At 45.5% G+C, this 24,917-nt stretch overlaps 2 protein-coding genes across 3 annotated transcripts in view; one reads left to right on the forward strand and one right to left on the reverse strand.

Annotated features, from left to right (window-relative positions):
• Nucleotides 1-24,917, reverse strand: part of CACNA1C (calcium voltage-gated channel subunit alpha1 C) — a gene marked incomplete at both ends in the record, with an annotated part of 717,827 nt that overhangs the window by 587,534 nt on the left and 105,376 nt on the right. The window contains one exon of one of the 2 annotated variants that reach the window (XM_080661205.1): nucleotides 22,019-22,811. The exons of the other annotated variant lie outside the window; for it this stretch is intronic. Coding sequence (XP_080517331.1) covers nucleotides 22,019-22,067 — 49 coding nt within the window. Of the gene's footprint in view, nucleotides 1-22,018; nucleotides 22,812-24,917 lie in introns of those variants that run through there. 2 annotated transcript variants of the gene reach the window in all.
• On the forward strand, nucleotides 4,472-5,406 carry LOC308243750 (L-lactate dehydrogenase A chain-like; the record flags this gene model as incomplete). The annotated part of the gene is made up of 2 exons (XM_080659514.1): nucleotides 4,472-4,601; nucleotides 4,913-5,406. 2 exons carry the CDS (start codon nucleotides 4,472-4,474, stop codon nucleotides 5,404-5,406), a joined length of 624 nt encoding a protein of 207 aa, XP_080515640.1.

The following is a 24,917-nucleotide window of genomic DNA, read 5'->3' on the forward strand; positions in this document are numbered from 1 at the left end:
GCCAATGACCATCAGTTAACAGATGTATCTTTTGCCTGATTTAATTTGAAATGACAAGCTTAGGAAAATCATCCATAGAATGTTTTTAGTCTTACTAATCCCTCCTAAACTTATTTGCTGATGACTGGAATTCCTGGAGAAAAGACCAAGTCTTTCATTTCACAATTAGACAAAAGCCTGAAAATGCAAATACTTCAGAGAAGAAATAAAATAAATTTATATAAAAATGTAAATAGTTGATTCTAGCCTCCCTTTGAGCAGGGTCCAGGTGACCCTACTCCTCCTGGAGAAACCACTGTCCTCCCACCCACTCAATGAAGTTGGCCTCCAGGGACATAGAGCCCACCCAAGGTATGTCCATGACTGCCAGGATGAGCAGGGACTGTGCTGTGCTGCATAGCTCTGCCAGGGGTGTGAGCCTTTAATCTGTGGGTGTGCCTTCCCAGAGGGAAGGAAAGGTAAAAGCAAAAAGCCTTGGACCCTTAGGATGATGTGAGAAAGCTCCACTGCAATGGGAAGGGTACAGAAAGGGGAGACGGCAATCAGAGATAAATTTCAGTGGCACAGAGATAGCAACGCAAACCCACAACATCATCTTTCACACACTGTTTGACTCCCTTATTCCAAAAGCTATTCAACTCCTAGCCTAGGGTTTCTTTTTATAAAAATTTAGTCCTTGATGGGATCAGGGTATCAGATCCATAAAAAACTAAACAAGACTTCCAGACCCCGGAGGATTCATTCATTTCTCAAGTGTGTTTATAACAATGTACCATGTTACCACCACTGAGAAATTCAAATGTAGCTCAGCCAGTGGCTCCAATGTAAGCCCCAGGAGAGCAGATGCCAGGCTATTTCATTCATCAATGCATCTAGGAGTGTGTTGTGTGGTATCTAATACCTGATACATAGTTGTCAAAAATTGGTTGTTTGTTTATGCCCTCTGCCAAGGAGCTATCACAGTGCCAAACTCACAGTAAGCACTCACTTAACATTGACTGATTGGTTGATGATTGATAGTCTGTTCTGTCTTTGATTCCCTAAGTGAAGGAAGGAGAATGAGTCACCCTGTTGTACCTGGTGTAACCTAATATAAATAATTTACCTAACAGATACCTAATGTACCAAATATAGTTTTAATGAATATCTAATATATATTTCTAAGTCCAATGATATCAAAAAGAATAATGGACTAATATTCTGAAAGTTTAAAATACTCTAAATGAGTAAACCCTGAAAGACAGACTGGAAACCATTAGGTGTCATAAAGCAGAGGTGATAGGTAAAGGAGGTAAACTATTGGACATCATCATGTCATGTCAGTTTGTGAGCATTTCCCCTTATAAATACAGTTTTACTAAATGACCAGTTCAAAGGATAATGGTTTAACAAACCAGACAGAGGTATATTTATAATAATCCCATCCTTGTAAATGTATCAATACTTTCACAGCATGTTTACACCCAGGACCTTATGTGTCCTGACAACATCCTTGTGATGGAAATACAAGTATTACTAGTGGTCTATACAGCACAGATGCAAATATCCAGCTCTGGCAACATGGCAGGCCAAGGTTAGGCCACCAATAAATGGGGAATTCATTCTTTTTATGATGCAAACAAATGCTGAACAATATGAGCTGAGCCCCAGGAAGGAAGAGAGAACTTAAAGCTGAGTAATGAGTTGGGAAGCTAATAGCTGGGATGGCTCTGGGGGATGAGGTTGAGAAGCCCACAGGTCAGGGGTGGGGTTCTAACCTCTAAACAAAACAGGAGACACAGCTAGAGGACCCCACAAAACCAAAGGGTTGACTGAGACCCTGGCATAAACCTGAGAACCTGGAACTATTGATCCTCAGTAAAAAAGGGGTCTAAAACCCCTACCCACATGCCCAAAGGAGAGCTAAGAAAATGTGGATCACAACATGCTGATTGGGACTTTTCTTATCTCAGAATTCCAGCTGAAGCCCCAAACCTGAGAGCAATAAGTGAGAAGTATCCCTCAAAAAACAGAGGCACTGGATGCCAGGAATAGCAGGCAGCCAAACTGGTCCTTGATCCCTCCCTCCAGCACCCGACCCAGTCTACATAAGAAGAGGACTAGAAACACAGGCATCCTGGGGTGGGTAGTAAGGGGTGGGCTGAGGTGTGTGCTTCCCCTAACCCCCTCCCAAATCAAGTGAAGTGGGCACCAAGGGGAACATCTCTGGACACTGTGGTGGGATAAAGAGAAACCAGCCTCTCATTGCTCCCCCACCCCTGTCCAATGCCCACCCTGGAGTACCAGAGCAGAGCACTATTCTTGGGAAAGCACTGACCATGCTATTTAGAATATGGAAGACACACACAAACTGAGGTTGGTGCCTGCTTCCTGCCTGGAAAATTCTCCAGATTTGGATCAGCTGCGCTGACAGGACAAAGAAAAAGGGCAACAATGGAAGACAGCCTGCAACTCCAACTTTTAACTAAAGAGAGCAGCCTCTACTGGGCTGAGCTGATGATATGCGAGGTCGCTGGATTCAAACTACAATGAAAGTATTCCACCCAAGAGGGCTGCCCCAGCAGAAAGAGGCTATGCAATTCACAAGAAGTCTTACAGAGACCACATCACCCACAACATGGAACTATGAGATATAAAGGACCCCAAGTGGACCTTAAAAGAGCCCACAAAGATGCCCAAAGAAAGAGCCAGTATTGGGATGGCTACCATAGTAGAGAATGACGGCCAGCCAATGTCAGGCAAAGCAGCACCAAGGAGAAAGACTTTAGCCCCTTTTCCATTAAGCTTCTCTCCTCTTTCCTAATTCTAGAAGAGCAGAAGTAGGGAAGGAGTGGAAGAACTAGAAGAAAGAAAAAAGTAGGTCATGACCCTCTACCCCCAGATAAATCTGAAAGCCATGGGTAAGACTTGAAGTAGCCTATGGACTTCTAATATTTGTAAAATGAGTCTTAATTATTGAAATGAGACTTTTCTAATAACTGAATGTGAGTGGAAAGCTAATATAGGCCTGTTATGTGAACAGGGAAAAAAAAGGAAAATCCAACAGAGCAGGTCTGAAGGCTGCAACAGTAGAAAAATAAAAAAGTTCCCTGTTTGTATGAGTCAGCCCAACAATATACACGTTCCACTTGTCTCTGTCTAAGATTCTGGGTGTGAAAATTCTTTCTCATGAAATATTAAAGCATGGGTATACTGTGGACACTCCAAGTCAAGAAGCTAATATTAAAAATTGTTTATAGACCAGTGAAGCCACTAAAATTGCCCACTGGGGGCAAATGCAACACCTCTAGAATTCAGGATGGTTAGAACCTAGATGGACAACAATTTCACAAAGAAGATGGGCTCACACTCAAAAATTTTATGTCACAGAAGGAAGTGATCCACCATCAGTGAAACTCAGCAGAAACAAGAAACAGAATAATAATTCCTCAAGGGCTGAAACAGATAAAACTATCTAAAATAGACTATAAGTATTATAAATATATATACATATATATTTAAAATTATTAACCATCTAAAATATGGAATAGAAAAGGGAACAAATACATTATTAAAGAAAACGAATTTAAAAAGAACAAAATATAACTTTTAGAAATAAAATAGTCATTGAAAATAAAAGCATTTAAAGTTTAAATAGAAGATTAGATACAAATGAAGAAAAAATGCTGAATAGGAAGATAGAGCTGAAGACATTACCCAGAATGTAGCAAAGAAAAATAATGAAATACAGGCTAAGAAAAGGCATTTAAGAAAAAGGGTAAAATGAGAAAGACCAGTACATAGTTTAATAACAGGGTTCGAGAAGAATAAAATAGAAAGAATGATGGAGAGGCAATATTTTTAAATGACTAAGAATTTTCCAGAACTGGTGAACAATATGAATCCTTAGATTGAAGTATCCCACCAAGTCTCAAGCAAGATTTTTTTTAAATCTATGTATTAACACGACTTTGTAAAATGGCATAATGCAAACAACAAAAAGAACATCTTTTTAAAAATCAGAATATTGATTTTGACTTACAGAAGATTTCTCATCAGCAACAGTAGAGTTCAGAAGATAATGGAATATCTTCAAATTACTGAAGGAAGGTATTTGCTAACAGAATTATGTATCTGACTATGCCATCACTGAAGGTGAGGTGGGTGGAGGGGAGAAACAATTCAAAACAAAGACTGAGGAAATTTACCACAAAAGACCATTGCTAACAAAATACCAAATATGTGCTACAGTTTTGGGGGGTGGGGGACAGAAAGAGGGCACCAGAGCAGCTACCACCAGGTCGGAATCCAACACTATGTGCCACCGACGCCCACCTGCCATGCACTCCAATTTCTTTTGTTTCTAAGTCCAGTGCGGCAACGCTCAAGGAGCAGCTGACTGTGAGTCTTCTTATAGAAGAACGAAGCCCCCAGAATAAGATTACAGTCGTTGGGCTGGTGCTGTTGGATGGCCTGAGCCATCAGTATCTTAATGAAGGACGTGGCAGATAAACTTGCTCTTGTTGATGTCATGGAAGACAAACTGAAGGGAGAGATGATGCGTCTCCAGCATGGCAGCCTTTTCCTTAGAACTCCAAAAACTGTCTCTGACAGAGACTACAGTGAGACTGCAAACTCCAAGCTGGTTATTACCACAGCTGGGGCACGTCAACACGAGGGAGAATGCCGTCTTAATTTGGTCCAGCATAACGTGAACATCTTTATTATGAGGTTTATTATGGGGAGGGGGTGTTATTATCATGATTTATTACAGGAAAAGGATATAGATTCAAATCAGCTAAGGGAAGAAGCCTGTGAAGGGTCTAGCTGTCCTTTACCTGTGTAGCCAGGACAGGATGAATATCTTTAACTTCATCATTCCTAATGTTGTAAAATACACCCCAACTGCAATTTGCTGTTGTTTCCAATCCAGTGAGTAACTTGACCTATGTGGCTTGGAAGATAAGTGGCTTTCTCAAAAACCATTGTATTGGAAGTGGTTGCAATCTGGATTCAGCCTGGTTCCATTACCTAACGGGGGAGAGGCTGGGAGTTCACCCATTAAGCTGTCATGGGTGTGTCCTTGGGGAGCATGGAGATTCTAGTGTCCCTGTGTGGAGTGGAGTGAATGTTGCTGGTGTCTCCCCAAAGGATCTGCACCCTGATTTAGGCAGTGATGCAGATAAGGAACAGCGGAAAGAAGTTCACAAACAGGTGGTTGAAATTGCCTATGAGGTGATCAAACTGAAAGGCTACACACCCTGGGCCACTGGCCCATCTGTGGCAGATCTGGCAGGAAGTATGATGAAGAATCTTAGGCGAGTGCATACAATTTCCACCATGATTAAGGGTCTCCATGGAATAAATGAAGACATCCTCCTTAGTGCTCCTTCCTCTTGGGACAGAGTGGAACCTCTGATGTTGTGAAGGTGACTCTGACACCTGAGGAAGAGCCCGTTTGAAGAAGAGAGCAGATAACTTTGGGGGATCCAGAAAGAGCTACAGTTTTCAAGTCTTCTAATGTCCTAAGACCTCACTGTCTAGGCTACAGTAGGATTTTAATTGGAGATTGTGCATATTGTCCCTTTTATCTGATTTGTGACTAAAAACATCATTTTCCTAAAGGTAGAAATAGTAATGGTTCATAAAACCCTGCATCTGTGTCCTGATGCTGGACCATCCTTATCTTGTGTGAAATAGTTCCACCTCCTCAATGGCGCCACTGCCAATGCTGCATTACACTACAGTTGCCCTTCAAACTAGATGTGTGTCCACTGGGTTATATAACTTGTGGTTCCTTTACCAAACATGCCTAGTCCAACTTTTTTCCTCCAATCAATCACATCCTGGGATCGAATGTATAAATTTAATATTGCATGTCATGTGCATAACTGTTTTAAAGGATCTGATTTTGTGTACTGTATTATCACACTCGTGTACATTGCCATGTAATGTAAAAAAGGAAAGTCCACATATAAACAAATAAATAATGCAGCCAATTATTCAAGTATTATACCAACTAGAACATCAAGTAAACCTTTAAAAAACAGAAGGAAGGAAAAGAATGAAAGATGCAATAAAGCTTCCTCACAAAGATTTCCTTGGGAGCAGGTGTGTCTTCTTAGTCACATGTACTACATATAAGATAAAGCACCCCAATTCAAGATCCCCTCTCAATAATTCCATACACAGGACAACCCTGTGCCTCTGAAACCCAAAGCCCTTTTGCTCTAGTACTGTTTGTGAAGTCATGCAGCAGGGTTGTTTTACACGCTTCCTGCCCCACTCCCAAGACATCTTTCTCAGAGAAAACTTAGCTCAGAAATACTCTTTAAGCATTTGAGCCTCTACTACAATTTACCCATGTAGCTGACAATACATAAAGGACCAGACACACAAAGTCTTCTCCTGCTGTATTTCAATCAATCCCTTTGCAATGTTCAAGTAATAGTCATTTATAAATGGGATTGGAAGAATTAACAGATTCTTAATTGGGGGACTGAGGGCAGCAGATCCCCAGACATGCTGAAGTTAAAAGTCCATCAAAATGCCAAAGCAAAAAGGTAGAGGTCATTGGCACAGGTCTCCTTGTGCCCAGATATGCCTGCTCCTGTGACACATGCTATCTTTCAGGGTTTCAAGTAAGTCGCACTGCTCCCCCTCCTCTCTGCTGCTTCCCTCTCTCACACACACATGCACTGGCCCACAAGTGTTAGAGGAGTCTTTCCCAAAGCACCTTGGGTTTTGAATTTACGTTCATTTCCTTCTGAGCCTGAAAAACACAAGCTAGATGGCATTTATTGCCATTTTATCCTCTCTCTGTCAAACAGACCATGACCTAAATGTAACCACGTAAGAGGCACTGACCTGTGCCTGTCCATGTGCCAAGTGTGCCTGATGTGACTACACACTGTGATGCCTGTGGATGTCTTGAAGAAGAGTCATGCCCATTTCTCAGGGACACCAGGCCCATTCCATTGCTTCACCAAACCCAACAACATTTTTTTTCCAGTCATTTTCTTCTTTGGGATTTTCTTTTCTCCTTTTTCATTCTATCAAAGTCAAATGCTGAAGAAGTGCCTAAGACCAGTTGTCTGGAGAGTGACAGCAGGTGGCACTGAGAAAACCTGTCCATGTGGACCAAGCTCATTCCACAACTGACACACTTGAAGGGAAACAGTGCATTCTGACCAAGTCTCACTGCAATAAGAAAAAGGGAAAAACCCACAGCTTTCTGCCCAGGTCCCACAAGAGATAGAGCTGGAGTCAGTGCTGCCCTTGAGTTTCACTGGAATAAGGCCAGACGCTGCAGGTAGGTTTTCCAGATGAGGCTAGACAGGGTGAAATGGTGGCCACAGGGTTGACTATGATGATCCCCAGAGACTGTCACAACACACTGTTCCTGGGCAGGCAACTGGTACTACTTTCCTACCACCCTGTATTAACTCTCCTAACGCTTCCAACATCTTACCACCCAGGCTTACCATCTTCTTTCTGTTCTCATGCTCCCCCAAAAAAAGTCCACCCACCCCTTTGCACATCCATTCAGATCTCAAGGGGCCAACCACTATTCTGATGAATTATCTGTAAACAGGGGCAGGCTAGAGCAGTCAGACTTCCAACTCCTACTAAAATTCTGAGTCCTGGGACCTTCATTCCCACCAGCCAACCCAAGTCTCCATATCAACTCTAGCTTCACTTGTCTCCTTATAGAACTAGAGTTCTTTGCCCCCTTGACCTAGTTTGTACCTATGTCACTTTGCCAAACTCCATTCTGGGGAGCCATTCTCTAGGAATGCTGACCATTGCTGGCCCCTAACTCATGCCTCCTGACCTCAGCTGGGTTCCCTCTCAGACTTAGGAACCATTAGTGATTTCTTTGGGGTGACCCTTGCATTTTTCTACTGACTGTTACTTCTTCCTGTCTTTTCAAACTCAAACTCCACTCCAAGCTGCCCTCCTCTCTCTCAGGATCCAGCTCTCCCTGTCTGAGGCCACAAATATCTCTTTTTAAAGCTTTACCTGCCAAATACCATTCTATATTTTCTCATTCTCTGCTACCTCATGTCTGTTTCTGAAGATAGAATTCCACCTCCCTGGCTGTCCGTGACCTCACTACCTACTGCCTTCTTCTATCAATATCCTCCTCCAATTTGCCTTTTCCAATCTTTCCTGTGCCAACAAATCCATTCCCTCTTCTTTCATTCACAGTCAAAACTCTTGAAAGAATGGTCCTCATGAGCCCTGCCCCATTTCATGCCTACCACACCTCAGCACTGTGTAGTCTGCCTGTACAACAATCATTCTGACCCACTTTCAGAGTTTACTGATTATACCCAAATCATCCAATGTAGTGGGATTTTCTCACTTCCCACCTTCCCTATCCACTACTCTATTCAACACTGATAGCAGTGGCCTCTCCCTGCCCTCTGGCCCCGCAGCAGCAAGGCTCTCCTCCCACTTTCCTGACCACTCCTGCTCTATCTCCTCTATTTTATCCCCTTCCTGTCACTTAAGGGCTCTGTCTTCAGCTTCTTCACCATTTCCTTTCATCCATTTCCACAGCTTCAAATATCACCTTTAAAAAAAAACAACACTCTAATTCTGCATGTATACTGGGTATCTTCTATTTGTCCTCCAAATCCACCCTCTCCCCTTCCCATCTAGATAACAGCAAAGGACTCTCTTACTCTCTTGCTTTTGTTGAGAAAAATCCCTTCTTCCCTCTCTTGCCTGGACTATGGCAAAAGCCTTAGAACTGTCCCTCTACCTTCAGTCTTAGCACCCCCACCTCATCCTCTGCCCTACTGCCTGACCAGTCTCTAATCACACCAGTCCCTCACTCACTTTAAATGGCCCTCCACTGCCTACCAAATGGGATGCAAACTCCTCAGCCCAATACGAAGCCTCTCTACGTTATCCCTTTCCTGCCATTCCAACCTTCTCTCCCATTTCTCCCGCACATATAACCTGTGCTCTAATGAAACTCACTACTCCTTTAAAATCCAATGCATATGCCTATCAACACATTATTGACTATACTTCTTCATGTTGGGAATGTCCACCCTTCCTCACTGCCTTATTTCTGTCCATCCTTTCAAGGTTCAGCTATGTTACCACCTTCATATATGCTTTCTCCATTTATTTCATGTGACTATACCACCCTCCCTTAAACCTGTGAGCCTCTCTTCTTTACTTCCTGTAACATCAGCATGTTCTAACTTTTATTACAGTGTGGGAATCTAGGTGTCTGTGTATGTGAGTGTATATCTTACCTCCTATTAGATTATACACTTCCTAAAGGAAGGAACAATTGAGGTGTTGCAACCTTGAATCCAGGTCTCCTGGAATCGAGATCCTGTGAGCAAACTGCCTTACTTAGAGCAGATGCTCAATAACTTTCTGTGGATTACTAACCATCCCAATTCTGGGAGGGGAACAAACAATTTAGAATTATTTCACCACAACTGGCATGAGATACCCCATTTTCAGAGACATTTCACAGTCAATTTATCCTGGGAAAAGATGTCTTATCTCCTGGTCTTTCAGACAGCTAGGCAGAGGTCAAAATTTTTGCCTTTGGAATAATTGAAAAACAGAGCCACAAGATCCTATCCACTGTAGTCCAAATATGAAACCTGAGTCACTGCAATCCCATAGGATGTGGAGTCAGACCCCAGGATGTCTTGGGCAGCCAGACATGGCAACAGAGGCTTTGACCTTAGAGAAACACTAGGCAACGTTTCAGCTCCAGACAGTGGCCAACACACCCCTGTGAGCAGGACCAGGGAGGAGGTGTGAAGGCAGAGCCGACAAAGGCGGAATTTACCAATAGCTGGATTAAATTTAAGTGTATTGGCCTTCAAAGTGCCTTACCTGCATTTCTTTCCTAGCATACTGAACTGTATTAATCTAAGAAAGAACACACACACACACACACACACACACACACACACACACACGCAGACACGCCCCATATGACTTCACCCATCAGGGAGCTGGGTATGGGTGAAAAGATGCACAGACTCATACAGGTTCAGCATTTACGAGGCTCTGAAATCTGTATGTAAGTCAGGACACGGCACCCTAACAGATGATAGAGTCAGGCTACAAAAAGAAGTTGAACCAGAGTCAAGAGATGGGGGTTCTAGCCTATTCTGTCACCAAAAGGCTGTTCAACTTTAACGCAGTGCCTTTAAGGAATAAATAGAATAGCATATGTGAGGCCACCAAGGATAAACATACAATAAAGTCTAACATACAATATTCACTCAAAAAAATCTGACTAGCTTTTTTTTCCCCCCTTCCCTAACCAGGCAAGTTGTTCGAATTCTCTAAGTCTGGGTTTCTTCATCTGAACAAATGAGAATAATAAAACTTGTCCCACTATTTTAACAGATTTTTTTTAAGAATGGATGAAATAGTAGACTTTAAAAGGTATTTGGAACAGTCAAAATATAAGGTGATGTTATTACTTTTAGGTAAAACAATTACTACAAAAAAATAGCCACCCCAAGATTGAAAAGGGGCTTTGTGAGTCACCAACGGGGCCAACACAAACCCCACCAAGGGTTACGATTCCGCCTACTCAGCCACGCTTCTCTCGTCCTCTCCTCCCTCTTTTCCTGATTCTCTCCATTGGCTGCTTTTCTTTCTACATGTTTTCCCTCCCTTTAAATGTCTGAGGAGCAGGCAAGGGCCCTGGCTCCCCCTCAAACCTGGGAGACAGGGACCTCTCACCAACTAGGCCATGCAGCCCTCCACCAGCACAGACACACAGCAGCCACTGAGGGGAACCGGACCCAACCACATGGCGGGAACAAGCCTCTGCCAGGGTCTTGACGAATGCCGGACTGAACATCTCTGTCCACAGGCATGGGTGCTCCTGGACTAGTCAGACAGGCAGATGGAGAGACAGAAACAGACAGACTAAATAGCTTTCTCCTGTCAAACACCCATTTCCTGCCACGTTACAAAGCCCACTTGGCACAGAGGTGAACACTGAACTTGATCTAGAGAACTTCATTATTTTTGGAACGGAGGCAACATCAGTCACTCCTGAACAAAAGGCAGCTGTTAAATTGTTAAACACCTAATTAAAGTCAAACATCTGATAGAAGCACTGAGAGCCCAAAGAAAATAAGGAACCCTCATTACTGACATAGTAAAATTTCCTAATACTATGGTCTCATGTACATAGGATTCAAACTTGGGGAGCCACACAAGGATATGGGCTCTTATAACTAAAAAGCCTTAATTCAGACCCAGAAATTCCATTACTAGATATATACCCAAAAGAATTGAAACCAAGGACCCAAACAGATACTTGTATGCTAATGTGTACAGCAGCATTATTCACAACAGCCAAAAGGTGAAACAGCCCAACTGATGAATGAATAAGCAAAATGTGGTCTATACTTATGGTAGAATATTATTCAGCCATGAAAAGGAATGGAGTTCTGATACATGCCATAACATGAATGGCCCTTGAAGACATCATTCTCAGTGAAATAAGCCAGACACAACAGAACAAATACTGTGTGATTCTACTTCTATGAAATATCTAGGATAGAAAAACTCAGTAACAGAAAGTAGATTAGAGGTAACCAGAGGCTGGAGAGAGGGAAGAATGGGAAGTTACTGCTTAGTGGTTACAGAGTTTCTGTTTGAAGCAATGGAAGAGTTTTGTAAATAGAAAGTAGTGATAGTTGTCCAACATTGTGAATATATTTAATGCCACTGAACTGTTTATAATTAAGAATGCTTAAAATGGCAAATTCTGTTATACATATTTACCACAATAAAATAATGTTTAAAGGGTCATAATTCATGTCATCTTCAACTATCAATAGATATGACTTAGAGACTTAGCTTTCCTGAAATAGTTCAAAGAAATAAATCTTAAAACCCATTTCATGTAACTGAAAGAAAGTGTTTAATCTCACCTACAAATGCCACCGAGGTCCCTAAGTAATCTCAGATGCTTCCTTTTAACTCCATCATTTATCATGTAGATTGTCACAACATACCTAAACCTGAAATGCATAAAATGTGCTATTAACAGTTAGAATATATAGGTGAACTGCAATTGTAGAATTATTATCACTGTCAATAATACATGAAAATCCATAGAAACAGAAAGTAAATTCATGGTTGTCAGAGGCTGGCAGGAGAGGGGATGGAGAGTGACTGCCAGTGAATAGAGGGTTTCTTTAGAGGGTTATGAAAATGCACAGAAATTAGACAGTGGTAATGATTGCATAGCTCTGTAACAATACTAAAAACCACTAAACTATATACTTTAAAGGGTGAATTTTGTGGTATATGAATTATATCTCCAGAGATGTTATTTAAAAATCAATAACTAAGTAACTAAATAAAAAAGGCATGCAGCCCAGGGGGCTCAGCTTGCAAGGATGGTCCTCTGAACTCATCGGAATCTTGTTTGGGCTGGAAAGTGTCTATTTCCCCAGAGGAAATTCCTGAGAAGACACTGTAGGCATGGATGATGCACCCCACGAAGTGGTCATCTCAAAGCCCAGGCCCACTGGCCTAGGCCTTCTGGTAAAGTCTACCAAGGGATCAGAACCAAAGAGGACCCAGGCAGAAACTATGAGCATGAATGAATAGCTAGGGAAAGGGACTGCAAGGAAAGACACCTAAAGTGACCACATAGCAGCCAGAACAGAAGAACAAGCATTCAGTTGTTTGCCCACCACACATGACCAGGGGGCTCTGGCAACCAGAGTTTCCACAGAGCGGACCCAAGCAAGGTTCCATGAGGCTAACTCAAGGTAGTTTCTTCTAAGATGGGCAGAGAGTGAGTTCTCCTCCTCCTCTTCACCTCATGAGAACAGAAAGAACATATGCTTTGAAAGTCTAAAAGACCTGGTTTAAATTCCAGTTCCAATACTGTCAGGGTGACCTTGGCCATATTACTCAAGGTCTTTGGTTCTCAGTTTCCCCACCTGAAAAATATTTTTAAGGATGACATGATACTAAGTGCATGAAGCACCAAAAACATTGCTGGAGACACCAGGCGTTCCATAAGTGGTAGTTATCACTCCTACCCCATAAATATAAAAATATAGATATTATTCTTCAATGTAGTTTATTTTTTTAATAAAAATGAAAACATGATGACTCCGTGGATCATAGAAGCAGGGGCTGGGAGAGGGAGGGGGTTGGTGTGGGGAGCAAGGCACACTTAATTACAAGTTTTTCAGGCCACTCTTTGATGATGAGGTTATTTTTGCTTCAGGAAACTAAAAGCTAATCTGTCACTTAATTATAAGTGACAAATTATAGTCCTTTCCTATTCTGATAAGATGCTATATGGAACTGTTCCCTCCCTTTATCTATAAACCTCTAAAACTTCCTATATAATAAAAGGCTAATATGCAAATTGACCGAACAGCAGAAAGACCACTTGCTATGATGAGCACTGACCACCAGGGGTCAGACACTCAACGCTGCCCCCTGGTGGTCAGTGTGCTCCCACAGGGGGAGCGCTGCTCACCCAGAAGCCGGGCTCATGGCTGGTAAGTGCAGCAGTGGTAACAGGAGCCTCTCCTGCCTCGGCACCAGCACTAAGGATGTCCGACTGCCAGCTTAGGTCCGCTTCCCATGGACATCCCCCGAGGATGCAAGAGGGCACAGACCAGGCTGAGGGACAAACACCACCCCCGCCCCCACCGCCATGCATGGATTTCGTGCACCAGGCCTCTAGTTTGCTATATATATATATATATATATATATATATATATATATATATATATATATATATAAAATAGTTTATTTTACAAAGCCAAGGTTTATACATAAAGCAAAGTTTTATTTTCCAGGCAGTCTGTCCTTCTGTACTGAGGGATTGTGTTTAGATTTGGGGAATTCATGTTGGAAAGCAGGGAGTTTATTTGCCCAGGTGATGTCCTTCCTGCTCACAGTGGCCCTATTTCCAGATATTCGAGGCTGAAGGCAGGGAGCCTTTGCCTCAGCTATGAGAAGATGGCAGCGTGGAGTGGACAGCTGCTGGGCATAAGGAAACCATGCATTCCAAATGGTCCCACAGTCCTGGATCCTACTGGCCTCAGGAAGGCTGACAGTTGTCAAGAAAACCTAGTGTATGCCAGGACTCTTCACTGATTTTTCACTTCTCCCTTGATTACTCTGGTATTAGCTAGAGCACCTCAGATTCTGTTTCTCTTTGTTTTACATTTCCATCCTTGAAATTTTGAGTGTCAGCCATCCAACAACATGTAAAAAGCTGTTTGAAATGCTTTGAAAGTTGTTTCATGGTGCTGCTTTTTCAAACTCTAGTGCTCTGCTCTTTGAGAAGAATAACTGATATTTGCACAGTGATTCACACTTATTTTCCCATTCAGAGTCTCACAGATGCCCCAAGAATTTGACTGGATAAAGACTATTATCTCCATTTTACGGATTAAAAATATGAGACCTGATTCCTTCAAAACTCTCAGAGAAAGAGATCAGGAAAGAGGCTGCGAGTCCAGTCATAGCCTTATTTATTTCATCTTTCTTTCTTTCTTTCTTTTGCTAACTAGTATCTTTGAAAGGTTATAGCCCAACATGGATTATTTTGGAAGGAAATATGTGTGTATGTGTGTGTGTATGACTGAACATGACACAATGGTTACAAAGTAAATAGAGCTTAATTGAGTAATCAAGACAACATTTCTGCCCACAGGCAATATGGGGAAGAACATGCATTTACTGTCTGGATTTTGGCTTGGTTCTCTAAAGGACAGGAGACAAGATTACTTTATTTCCCTTTTAGCTGGCTCAAGTGGGCAGCACCATGAGTAGCTGAGTGTATGAAAAGAAACAGAAACCCCTGTTGGCAAATTGGCAGCTTGAATATTTCATGAAATTACCGCAATACTATGTTTTGAAATGGTGGCATCCTCCAGGGATCTCAAAGGCCGCATCTGTAAGCAAAGTCTGGCTCGTGCCTCTGTCGTAAAGCTAGAGACCAAAACCGCCTCAAAGGCCCCTCAGTTTCTGGGAGACAATGTGTGAACGTATCAACAAGTGAGCCCATGAACACTTCAAGGATGATGGGAATGTCAGAGGCAGGTCCTCGATGAATTCCCTTCCATGTGCTGAATTTAGGCCACGACTCCTTATTTCAATGTCCCCTGGGAAGAAATAAGAATCGTCCTAAGAGACCAACTCTGAGAAGGAAGCAAGGAGAAGCCTTTGTTCTTCCAACTCAGAAAAATTCATGGCAGCCTGTCCTCAGGCCAGCTGTGACCTAAATGTCCCCATGGTTTTCATCCTGTAGTTAATCTATGTCTCCATGCCTTGGCCAACAGCAAAGCTGGCCAGTCCACAAAGAACGCCCAACAGCTCGTCAAGGGAAGTCGTATAACACAGTCTGCTCTCATCACTCCACTCTCCCTAAGGGGCTGAAACAAGCCTAGATTGGGGCAGAAAGGAAGGGAGCAAATAAAAAAGGCTTGGAGGCATATCCACTTGCAGACAAAATAGTGAACTGAATTTTGCTGGAGTTCCTTATGGATATGTATGAACTTTACAGTCTAAAAAATTATTTTTAAACCCTTCCAATGATAGATACCCCCACCTGCCCTGCATGCTGTTTCCAAATCTAACATCTCAGAAATTATTTTAGCCAGTACAAAAGTAGGTTCGTGGGGGAGGGCAGGGAGGACACAGAAAGGTTAAGAGGCTTACTATCCAGAAACACTAGCAATGCTCTCCTCCTGGGTTTAACATACACCAAGGGTGGTCAAGGGAAAGCAGGTGGGAAAAGAGAATGAGGAATTTTTCTGTCACATCCCTGCCTGAGTGACTGACTCTCTAGGAGCCTCTGTTTTCTCAACTGGAAACAGAGTTTGTCCCTATATAGTTCTGGTCCTAGAAAATAAATTCCCAAAGAGACATTGCATTTATTCTATGTCTGTCTGACAAACCTTCAAAGCACGTGAGTCTAGACCAGTGGTCAGCAAACTGCGGCTCTGTTGACTAATGAGTTTGCCGACCACTGGGATAGGGGCTTAATCACAAGAAACAACAACAGCCTGTAATTATTGGAATCGAGAGTCTAGGTCAGTGGTCGGCAAACTCATTAGTCAACAGAGCAGCAAACTGCAGTTTGCCGACCACTAGTCTAGACCACCCCATCTCTCTCGCTCTCACACAAACACACACACACTCACACACATACATACATGGGAGAGCACAAGAAGGCCATTTTAAAGTGAGTATGTTCTATAGAGCATGGTTTGGAGGGATTTTTAGAAGGGGAGGGGGACTGAGAGGTTTTGGTTTTGCCACTTAACTGTCCCCATTACTCACCCTCTGTTCAAAGCCAGATTAACTATTCCTTTACCTCCCTTGATCTCTGGGGAAGTAAGAGCCTATTTTCAACCTCTATTTGACTCCTGAGCTCCAAGCCCAAAGTGCTCTCCTTATGTCCTTTAAATTCCATTTAAATTTAACTCAGTTCCATAAGTAGTAACTGGGCTCCCCAAATTACCCCACAGACACCCCCTGTCAGCTGGGCCTCTTCCTGTGTTGCTCCATCTCCCGCCAGCCCTGCTCCCTGAAGCCCCAGCCATTTCACAGCTCTGCTCCTCAAGGCGGCCCTCCTGGGCTCCACCCACACAACGCACTAGGCTGGAACTGCAGCAAGGCTCTCAGGGTCCCAAGGCTCCTGGGAACCTGAGACTCCACTCCAGTTCCATTCTCGCCACAAGCAGCTGCCTCCAAGTGCTCCTAAAGCCTGGCAGGAAACAGCAAGGAAGTCTGTGACATTGGGCGAGGGCGGCCTGGTCTTTAACAAATAAGCACCCCATCCAGAAATTAAGATGCAGAAGACCTTTTCCACAGTTCCTAGGCTTTAGGTTCAAACAATCACATTAATTACTTCGGCCCTCCATTTTGCTTTTTCTGTGATATGTTCCATTAAAGTTTCTGCGCCTTCCCTTCAAACAGCAATGAAAAGCATTCCATGTTTGCAAAGGGATCCTGTCACGTTTTTTATAGAGTATCTAACCTTGAGGTACATGTAAACAGGTGTTGACTAAATTATTTTAATAATGACAGTCATGGCTTGGAGTGTTGTTTCATTATCGGAATGTTTAACACTCATGTCGCTAAATATTTAGCACCTGATATTTTGCAGAACAATTCCCGTGCCTTTTTTATCAGTCTTCTGCTCTCCTCCACTGTGTCCATCATTCACTTAGGCTACAGTGAGGATGGACTCTAAAAACAGACTAAATCAGTGTGATTATTTTGCTAATTAGTCTCGCCATTAAGTCTCCAGGTGTTTCCCAATCTATCAGCTTTCTTTAGTCCACATTAGAAAGTAAAATTGCCCCCTGATTTTGAATGCTGAGCACTGATTCCAGAGTCCCGGAAGGAATGGTTGGGAGGACGCTGGCTGACCTGTAACTACCAAATAACAAACAGCTGTAACACTAGGCAGGAAGAATTACTGTAAAAGGAAGTGCTGTCAGCCCTCCCTCACCCTCTCTTAACACGGTGGCAGGGGGTTTCTCAGACCTCATAGAACTTGCCACAACAACTAAGAAAGCCAAGTGAAGAAAGAGATAGAAAAGAAAACACCGAGCATTGGAAAACATCACTAAAAATGAGAACAAATCTCAGTCATTTCCTAAGCTAGGTCTCCGGAGCTGTTCTGCCATTACCCCAGCAGGAGACCAGCCAGACTCAATAACAGAAATCAGCTGTGAAGTATACCCAGTTGTTTTTGTTTTTTTCCTTAATAAAGTTAGGGAAATGTTTTCTTATCTTTGAGCTGACAAGCTTTGTAACCTTATAGGTTAGGGTTTCCAGATCCCAATTTTTAGGTCGCCTCATGCTCCACCAGCCCCTCTGGTTAAACCGTCCATGGTAAATTAGGGAGAAAATTAATACACAGCCATAACAAATTCAGCTAATCACCCAAAAGGTGCCCTCAAGGCTCTGTAGGATGCTGTCTGTGAGAAAGGTAAACAGAAGTCTGAGGTAAGAGTGTGCAATAGAGTGGGAGAAATCCAAAGTGGGTTTTCATTGCCAGAGGGTAGCAAAGTCACCAAGGGACTCAGTCATACTGATATGTGTGTGTGGTGGCATGGGAACACACACTGGTCTTTGGAGTTCTCTGTACCAGGGGAGGTGTGGGCATGATGAAAGAGTCACTGCGGACAGGAAATTCTCTTCAAACCCTCCTGACATCTTCCCCACCAAACCCAACATGAGTGCCCGTGTACTGACTCCTAAGCACTAGAGCGCCACCTACTGGGGGAGGCAGAAACTACAGCCCCTTTAAGTCTTGCTGGGTGTGCACTCATTGGTTCTTGCAGGCAAGCATTCATTCGGACATGTATTAAGGGCCTAGAATGAGCCAGGGCCTGTACAGGAAATGGGGATGAAAAGATGGTCAGGGCCTCAAAAGCCCCATTCAGTATACTCCTTGGACTCCTTCAGTCTAGGCCTTATACCAGAAGAACCCACCTCGGGCAGTTACCTCAAAGAGGAAACTGAAGGAAGAGTCCTATGTATCACCAAGGCTCAGAGATGGCTCCAGGGGCTACTGGGTCACCATTGCATTTGCAGAGTACTATACCTGCAGAGGAGCATCTACATGTAGAGAACAATTCTCCACTTAATATGAGGTAGAAATGTTCAGTCTTAGGAGACCGCATTACCAATATTCCTCTGCAACACACTGGGTCCCCAAAATGCATTGTGTAGTCTATTTACAATAGCTTTTCCCTATTGTGTGTGTGTGTGTGTACAAGTATGCCCTTAACACTGTTAGCATGTGCTCTACTGAAATGATGAATAATTGAGTCTTATAATATAGTCTAATATGTAGTATTCTGATGTGCTGCAAAGTATCTGAGCAATACTAGGAACAATATTTTGAACTTCAATAGCCCTTTTTCTCCAGTTTCCTTCATGCAGTGTCCAGAGAAAGAGAAGCTAATGTCATGCTTTCTTTAACCTGCACAAGCTGAGGTGCAAGCAACATTGTCCTTTGACCATTATTTGTAAAGAGAGTTAACTATGATCATTATTATTCCTTTATTATAATTACTATTCTGCTGTGTTGCTAAGTAGTTAAAAAGAAAGCACACTGCGTCTTCCACTCCCAGAACATGTTTCTCCCCTCTTCCCTGCCTCCAGCAGATAAGGGACATACCGATGTTTTATTTGTTAAATGTCTGACTATTAAGAAACCCATTTGCTAACTGTAGACCAAAATGGAAAATCAGCCCAGAAAAGTGGAAGGCTAGGTTGGGACCAGAGCAGAGAGGGCACTAGAGGTGAGGCCTACATGAGCCATTTCCAGCCTGAAACCCAGGGTCAGAGCCAGTCCGTCAGGGAACTTCCAGGCTGTTCCCATGCACTGACCACCACCTCCATGCCTGGACTCTCAACACACACACACACACACACACTAGAGAGAGAGAAGCTGGGAGAGAAAGGGCTGATGTGGTCTGTGCCTTAGAGCCTGTCAGGAAGAGAAGCCCCACCACTGGCAACTTTTTCAGTTCTCTCTTCTTTGGTTCCTCATCATCACGGCGCTGAGGTGATCCTTTGGCTTCTCCTCTCTCTCCTGAAATTCTAACCCCCAATTATGTTCCATGGCCCCTTTGGTTATTAACAACCCCTTCCCTGTAAATATTCATACTCTTCCAAGTCTGCTTCTCCCCACCTTTGTCACCTTCTCCTTTCTCCCCCCAGAACACTTGGGCAATGCCAAAGAGGCAGAGAGAGGGGGTGGGAAATGGAGGGAGACAGGGATCCTGGTGCTCTTTCACCTGAAAACCGCATCCAGGAATGGAGGCAAAATCACTCCTGTGAATTATATAATCACTGCAGCTTCTAGGGAGAGAACTGGAATCCAGGTTGCCATAGTGTTCGTAGGCATGTTGCTGGAAAGGGAGAGCTCCCAGCCCTGCCTGCTCTCTCCCTTCCCCTCCATCTTCGCACAAACCTCTCCAGGGTCAGCTCCTACTTTTACTGTCTGCTCCCTGCATGTGTGTATGAGTAGGGGGCTGCTGGGGGACAAGGGGGCAAAAGAAAGGAAAAGGGCTAAGAAGGGGTTTATCCTGCACTAAGAGGAGACCTTGTGAACTATTTAAGGTTATCGTTATGTGAATAATCATCATTACCACAGTGCACTACCATTGCTAGTAGAGTAAGAACAATACTACTGAGCTCTCCTCTTCAAGGCTGCTTAAACTGAGCCGAGAACTTGGAGGGGAGCATACCACCCCTGCTCGTCACAAATATCACCCTTTCCTTTGTGTCTCTCATTCTCTCCCACCTAATCCATCTACTATTCCAAGAGCTAGGAAAGGGACAGGGGAACAGGTGAGGGTTGGGACATGGGATAGAGAAATCAAGGGACAGAGCTGCCTTTGTGACCTCAAAGCCCCAGCTGACCCTAAGACCCATGACTCTTGACAAAATTCTTCCTACCAAAAGAGGCCCAAATCCCCACACTGCCACCCAAACTCGATAGCAGAGGGACAATTAGCCCCCAAATCAGTTTCAGGATGGACGATGGATAGAGACCAGGCAGGTGGGGTGCCTGGCAGCCTCTGGCTCTAAAGCAGGGAGGGGGAACCTTTTTTCTGCCAAGGGCCATTTGGGTATTTATAACATCATTCGGGGGCCATACAAAATTATCAACTTAAAAATTAGCTTGCTCTATTTGGCCAAACATTTAATTAACTCACTCCTAATGCCTTGGCAGGGCCAGACCAAATGATTTCGTGGGCCTTATAAGGTTGGCCGGTCGTTCCCCACCCCTGCTCTAAGGGGTGGGGAACGACCCCAAATGGTGGGAACGGGGGCAAAAGGAAGGAAGGAGGCTGGCAAAAAGAAACATGGAGACAGCCCCTCCCCCAGGCTGGTCCTCAGAGGATCACCTGAAGTTCACCAATAAGTAACAGGACCAACAGCGACAGGTATTCCGGAGGGAGAGATTGAAAGGAAGAGTGTAAACAGGGAGGCTTGGGAAACTGGAAGAGAAAAAGGAGCGGCAACACCCAAAGAGAGAGAAAGCCTTGGAAAACGACAGAGATAGAGCCGGAGGCTGCCACACTCCAGCCAGACCACCCCTCTACACTCCATCATGACCTTAATTGCTGAGTGATGCCAAAAAATAATAACTTGTTAATAAGGGGAGCGGGGGAGAAAGTTTCCAGGAAGTGGGGAGTTACTTGAAAGCCTTTCTCCCCTCACAAGGGGAGCTGGTGACACTTGATGCCCATGATGGAGATGCTTGGAGAACACTGGGCAACAGTGTGGAGCCCTGTGAGCTCGGCACACCTTTTATTTCCTTAAGGCATGAAAAAGCAAAGCCCACGCACCTCCCGACTCTTATTACCGCTTACATCCTCAGGTGCTAGCCTATATGTGGGTGCGAATAAGAACACACGGGGCGTGGGCACCCTCGGGGTCAATGACAGTGGAGAGGCGGGTGGGTGTATGTGAGCGGTGGGGGTGAAGCGCAGACTCACATCTGCATCCGCGGCTCCCTGAGCCTCTGAGCGCGCTGCCCAGAACCGGGGCCCCTGGAAGCCAGTAGGACTCCGGGCGGCGGCCCGGGCGCGGGGCCGGCCTGGTGCGGGGTGCGCGCGCGCGCTCCCTGCCGCGCCCCGAGCGAAGCGAGGGACCCCAGCCGGCGGGGATGAAGGACGGCGGAGCCCCCTTCCCTACGCGCGGCGGACCGGGCAGTTGGGCTTTCCAGGCAAACGTGAAAAAGCGAGGCTGAAGCAGACACTTGGGGAACTTTTCCCCCTCGCCTGGAATTTCATAGGAAACACATGCGCCGAGGACGCCGGCACGAGAGGGGGAGGGGCGGGAATTTTCCGCTCGGTCTCGCGGGGTTCGGGCCCGGGTCCCGCCGCTCTGGCGAGGCGGAGGCGCCCTGGGCAACTCCGCAGGGACCTTCCCCCGGCGAGCCGGAGCCGGGCAGGGAGGTCCGGAGCCCGCGCCAGGGCCTTGGCCAGGCTGTGGGGCCAGCCTTACCTTGGTGGTTTTCCTCTGGGATGTACATCCTCGTGTTTTCATTGACCATCCACCAAAAATTGTTTTAAAAAGCGAAGAAGCCACAAAGAGGCAGAAATGTCAAAACACCCTCAGCGGGTCTGGATTAATCCCTCCTCCGAGGCTGGCGGCTTTCGTGCAAAATTCAAGGAAGCTGTGGAGCTGCGGTGTTTCTTCTTCCCTTCTGATGATTACCTGATTCCCATTATTGCATCAAACACCAAAAACTGCTCCTTTCCACTACTGCCTCCTTGAGTGAAATTGTAATGCATCCTCAGTACATCCGGGCCCCTTCCAAGAATTTAGCCCCGCACCTCTGGCGGCTACACCGTTTGAAAAAATCAACCAGGGAGGCGGCGCGAGAAGAGGCAGAGAGGAGGGGCGAGGGCAGCGATGGACCCCAGACCAGGAGGGCCCGAGGGGCAGAAGAGTCTCGCTGCTCAGGCCAGACTCGAGGCCCCGGCTCGGCTCCGCTCTGTCAAGAAGCTCCCGCAACTCCGGAGGCACGGAGGCAGGAAGAGGCTCCGCCGCTCCGGGCCGCTCCGCGCCGAGCGCCGTTCTGGCAGGAGCTGTTTCTGCAGAGGCTGAGAGAGGGAGACACGGGCGCGCGAGAGCTCCGCGCTCACCGCCTCCAGCCCAGCCCGCCGCCGCGCCCGCGCCCGCGCCCTCCCCGCCCGCCCGGCGCGCTGGAGGCAGACGCGCTGAACGCTTCCAGATGTGGCGCGGCGGCGGCGGCGGCGCGCGGAGACCGGGCGCACGACGCAGGGCGCACAGCTCGGACCAAGCCCCTGGTGAGCACAAGCTCGGCCCTCGGCCGCGCCGCCGACCAGCCCTGCTGCCCACATGACGTCAAAGGGCGCAGGCTAGGTGCGGGCCTGGAGAGGGCGGCGGTGGGGGCTGCCCACGGCGCCCCCCGGGGGCGGGGCGTGGGCGGACGCGGGGCGCGGGCGCCGCACGGACACCCGTTGTGCGCCCCGCCACCTCCTGCCACCCGCCCCAGTTATCCCGGGCAGCACAAGCGCATCCCTGAGCGGCCATCCACGACGGAAGGCCTCTGTGAGCGGAATTCCAACAGGGGGGAATACAATCTGCCCAACTACCAGTCTCTTTGCATATCGGGCCACTGAACAAAACTGCAAAATGAGCCGTGATTCCGTGATTCTGTCTGATCAATTATAATCAGAGCGGTTGTAGAAGTGACATAATGAGGAGGATGGGATGAGAAGAGGGGAGAAAGGGCGTGAGGGCGGAGCCACCTAGACAAGGCAGTGGTGCCAGATGTGTCAACAGATTTATAGACCCAGGTTCTCTAATTCCTTGGAGGCAATGAAGCACGTGTTCTAGGGTATCCTTACCTGCTTCTCTTAATTATTTTTGCCACTCTGGCAGGAATCTACTGAGCCCTCTCCTTCCAAAGAAGTGAACATTTCTCTCCACCTCTCATTTCTGCCACAGCAAGTTCCATGGCACCCCCTGCAGGCCCGGGCTCCTCTAGAGAGGGTTTCCTAAGCCCAGCCAGGGCAGCCTACAACTCCCTTTTGAGAACACCGCCATCTTCCTGCCCTCTGACCTCCCCACCTCCCATCCACACTCATTCCCTGGATGATCCTCTCCATCTCCATGAATTAAAGCAGCTGTCTATATTGAGTTTGTGTCTCCAGCCAGACCTCTCTTCCTGAATGCCAGGCTACACAGCCAACCTCAGTCTCCACTTGGGTGTCCAATACACAGCTCAGACCTAACATATCCAAACACCAAATCCCTTTTTCTTTGCAAAACCTGCACCTCACACAGCCTTCCCCATCAAATTTGATGGGGCCAAAAGCCTGGAATCATTCTTGACTCCTTTCTTCCTCCCACATGTAATCCTTCAGGAAATCCTCTTGGTTCTACCTTCAGATAAATCCTCTTCTCCGAGTCTCCCCTGCTGCCCCCAGGTCTGAGCCAATATTGTCCTTCATTTGGGTTTATGCAGAAGCTGCTCTCCCTGGTCTCCCTCACGCCCATCCCCACCCCTCCTGTGGTTTATTCTCAATACAACTGAATAATCCACTTAAAATGTCACATCACAGCACTCCTCTGCTCAAAGCCCTCCAATGGTTCCCCATTTCACTTAGGAAAAGCCAAGGTCCTTAGAGCAGCCTGCAAGGACCCACATAAACAGCCGTGCACAACTCCTATTGTCTTTTCCTCTCCTATTGCTCTCCCACTTGTTTCAGCCACACTGGCCTCCTTGCTGTTCCCCAAAGACTCCAGGAATCTCTCTCTCTCTCTCTCTCTCTCTCTCTCTCTCTCTCTCTCTCTCGTCTTGAGCCCTTTCCTCTAGCTGTCCCCATTGCCCAGAACACTCTTTCCTCAGATATTCCCCTGGTGAACTCCCTTACCTTCTTCAAGACTTTACTCAAATTTCATTTTCTCCATAGGCCTCACTCTGACCACCCTGTTTAGTATTGCAACATGCCCATCCTGCCCCCAGCACTTCCAATCTCACCGTTTCTCTATTTTTTACATGGCATTTAATTCCTAAATAACATACAATATAACCTAATTATTCATTAATTGTATTCTTTATTGTCTGTATTCCCCACTAAAATGTAAACCTATGAGGTCAGGGGATCTTTGTCCATTTTGTTCACCAGTGTGTCCCAAGTGCATTGAACAAAGTCTGGCAAATAGTATGCACTTAATAAATATGTATTGAATAATGAATGAATAAATGAGTGAGTGAGATGGTTTCAGGAGTGCTGCAATTCACTGCATCAAAATGCTCCCCTACGTCCCCTGCTTCATACGTGAAACCTCACCACTCCAGCGTCATGCTCTTTGGCCAAGGGCTTTGGCCACAGTTTAAAATGCAAATAAATGTCCCTGTGAGAGGCAT

This window comes from Plecotus auritus (genome assembly GCF_963455305.1).
Source record: "Plecotus auritus genome assembly, chromosome: 3".
NCBI lineage: Eukaryota > Metazoa > Chordata > Mammalia > Chiroptera > Vespertilionidae > Plecotus > Plecotus auritus.